At 32.3% G+C, this 3,323-nt stretch overlaps 1 protein-coding gene across 1 annotated transcript; it reads left to right on the top strand.

The window, feature by feature from the left end:
• Positions 1–761: 761 nt before the first annotated feature.
• On the top strand, positions 762–1,256 carry LOC104097661 (uncharacterized). The gene has a single exon (XM_009604265.4). It carries the CDS (start codon positions 902–904, stop codon positions 1,097–1,099), a length of 198 nt encoding a protein of 65 aa, XP_009602560.1. The 5' UTR covers positions 762–901; the 3' UTR covers positions 1,100–1,256.
• Positions 1,257–3,323: the final 2,067 nt, after the last annotated feature.

The raw sequence follows: 3,323 nt of genomic DNA on the forward strand, positions 1-3,323 counted from the left end.
TAACTTAGTATAAGATTTTACATCAAAATTGTTTGCCTTATACAATATAACAAATGACTTCTTAATGTGACGATTTATAGCCAATAAATGATTTTTGACTCCATATGTGATTAAATATCATCACATAAATTAAAGAAAAGTACTTAAAAGGAAATGAATGTTGTTAGTTAGAAAGAAAAGTAGCAACAAGATCAGAAGCGCCCACACTCGGTAATCAATCAGGCAAATAGCGCAAAGTTGATAAGGATGAGATCCGGTAAAATTAACTCTTCAAGTAACCTTATTTAAGGAAGACTATCGCGTGGGACCAGTATTCCTTATCTATTAAGAAATCTCAAAATTAAGAAAGAAAAAGAAAAGAAGAAAGAAAAGTGATCGAAAACAATGGGACACGAAAAAGGAGGATAGAAAGAAAACAGTGGAGAAGGAAGAACCCAGGGGGCGGCAGGGGCCATATAGAATACTAAGCAGTCGTTTGGTACGTATAAGGTTAGACAAGAAATAGGATAAAATATATAACTTGTTTGGTTGGAAGTATAAATTTATATAGTAAATTAAATAAGGTATAAATTTAATCTCAGACTTAATCCAGGATATCTTATCTTATCCCATCAAATGTGGTATTATTTTATCCCATCTTTTATGTGATATAAATTAGTACTTCAAAGATTATAATTTCGGAATAATTTAGTCCGCGTATCAAACGACCCGTAATATAATAGTCGTTTTATCCAACGGAGCTAAAGCATTTATAAATGGATTCTTAAGGGCAGGAGAGAGATTAAAGAGTAAGAGCCTATAATATATACTCCAACAGGTGTTTGGCGGCGAAAACATTAAAAAGGTGAAAAATAAAGATAAAAAGGAAAAGAGATTGATCGAGATCGAGTTCGAAATCGAGATGATACCGGTGGCAATCATGGCGGAGTTGTTGGAGAAATACACGGTGCTGTTAGCGAGGGTGCTGGAGCATATGTTCCAGCAAGCTCCTTTGCCCTTTCCTAGGCGGGTCCGCTTCCTCATTCTTCGAAGTCTTCCTTTTGCCTCCTCTTCCACTTCCAATCCTCACCTATATCTTACCACTCTGTCATTCATTTAGAGCTTGATTCTACTTCTTCTTTTTCTCTTCTACTAAGTAGAGTAATATACATATATATACGCCCACGTGCGTGTGTAATTTTTAGCTTTGTGGTTGTAAAATTGTATATATGCCTACTTGTTCTATATTGTTATGGAGTACTGTATTTGGCCAAGTACTATATTAAGCGATAACCTGCAGTGTGCAGTATATGCTCTGAACATTTCAAGTTTCCTATGTTGCATCTGCATCCATGGTTGGTTTGGCGAGTAGGCTTGCAACCTGTGGTGGACGCACGTGGTCCAGCTGTGAAAAAATAATATTGTGTATATGTATAAATTACGATTATAATTATATAAATTTTATATAAATATTTTATTTGAATTCACTTGACAACTATTAGTTAACGACTAAAATTATGTACCTCTAAGATTGAACCCGATTGCACAAAATTTTAGGTGTCCCGCCACTTGCAACTAGTCAATATACAAAATAAAGAAGAAACCCTTGAGTTAGGTGCTATGTGACGAGTTACTGCTAGAAGATAAATTCAAGAGAAAGGGTGACAAAATAGGGCTTCTAGATCAATATTGAATAATAGAGTTAGTACAGTACGAGGAAATGGTTCCATCCATCCTCAGTTAGGCCCGTAATTTGTAGAAAGCTCTAGATTTTGGAAATCGGATAACAATCTCTTTATTTTATATTACGCTCTATTTTTTTCTTTTTATTATACGTATTCATGTGCTATTAATTGTTTGTCCTTTTTCTCTTATCAGGATCCGTTAAACGAAATTTCGATTTAGATCAAATTCATCTCTCCAACATTAATAAGTATATGAAGATTATTTTGATTGGTTTCGGGAAGTAAAGAGTGACAACTATTTGAACCCGAGTATACTAAATCTTGCCAAATTAATATATTACTTATATATAGGAGTGCATTGAACCCTACTATATCGAATCGATTATTAGATTTCTTATCATAAAATCATAGATTTTTATATAAATATATAATTGTATCGAATAATTAAGATAGATTTTTAATTTTATAAAAATAAATCGAAAAATATCGAACTGTACCGAATAAATTTATATACGAAAAATATATTTTATATATTAAATTTAAAAATAATAAAACATTAAACCTTGAGACTAAGGAAACGGCTACAAGCCAACGGGTAATTAACCCCAAAATTTCAACTTTCAAATCTATTATAGTACTTCTGTAGAAACTAAATTAATTCCAACATCTTGAGTACCAAGCCACAAGGTATTTTAGCGTTCTTGAGTAGCAAGCCACAAAATATTGGGTATATTTCTTCTCATATGATTTATATTTCTCTTGTTGGATACTTAATCTTCTAATATACTCTATTTGAGTCTCGACTTGATTAATATCTTTCTATTCGTGTGATTTATATTTCTCTTGTTTTTGCTTAATATGTTTTACATTACTATAAAAATATCTAGAGAGTTTTACCAAAGTCCTATGTAAGTATGCGTAATATCGCGTTCTAACTTATACTAGTGATTCTTACATAATATTTTAAAAATAATATTGAAAATTAAACGAATCATACCAATACCGAAGAGAAAACGAGATAATTGGAATATTTTTGGAAGTCTAACTTTCGTTATATAGTAAAATAAAGTAACTGAAAATTTAGTATGGTACAAATTTATAAAATAACCGATTGGACCAAATCAGTGACATAGTGCGGTCGAGCAAATATGAAAATATAGTGATATTTAGTTTTCTGAGTTACTACCTTATTTGGATTTTAATTTCTGTATTATTCGGTCATGCGCATATAACCTTTAGTTAAAAGTAATGTGTAATTTCAGTCCAATAGCTAATAGAAAGCTACCGGTGGTTATGTATTTTGATTTCGTGAGAGAAGAATAACTTTGCTTAGAAGAGTTTCATCATAGCCCGTGTTGATTTTCAAAGAATCCCTTTTATATCATGGATTCGACGATTAGAAAATCATAACAACTCATCTGAAATATATTAAAGGAGGACATATGTTTTGTCGTCATTGAATAATGAGGAAGAGAAATCACGAGAATACCATAGAAGAAAAGAAAGGTTCTTTGTGAAGTATAACCAAATAAGAAGCTTAAAATCAGGTAAGCATATTTTTGCGACCCAGCATAAAACAGGACACCTTCTAATAAGCAGGGACAGTAGAACCAGAGGCGGACCCATGTGCATGGATGAGGGGTCATCGGACCCCGTAAA

The sequence above is a fragment of the Nicotiana tomentosiformis genome, chromosome 8, assembly GCF_000390325.3.
Source record: "Nicotiana tomentosiformis chromosome 8, ASM39032v3, whole genome shotgun sequence".
Lineage (NCBI taxonomy): Eukaryota > Viridiplantae > Streptophyta > Magnoliopsida > Solanales > Solanaceae > Nicotiana > Nicotiana tomentosiformis.

What these genes read in the sequence shown, in the direction of transcription:
- LOC104097661 (XM_009604265.4), top strand. Translation starts at nt 902, where the DNA reads ATGATACCGGTGGCAATCATGGCGGAGTTGTTGGAGAAATACACGGTG.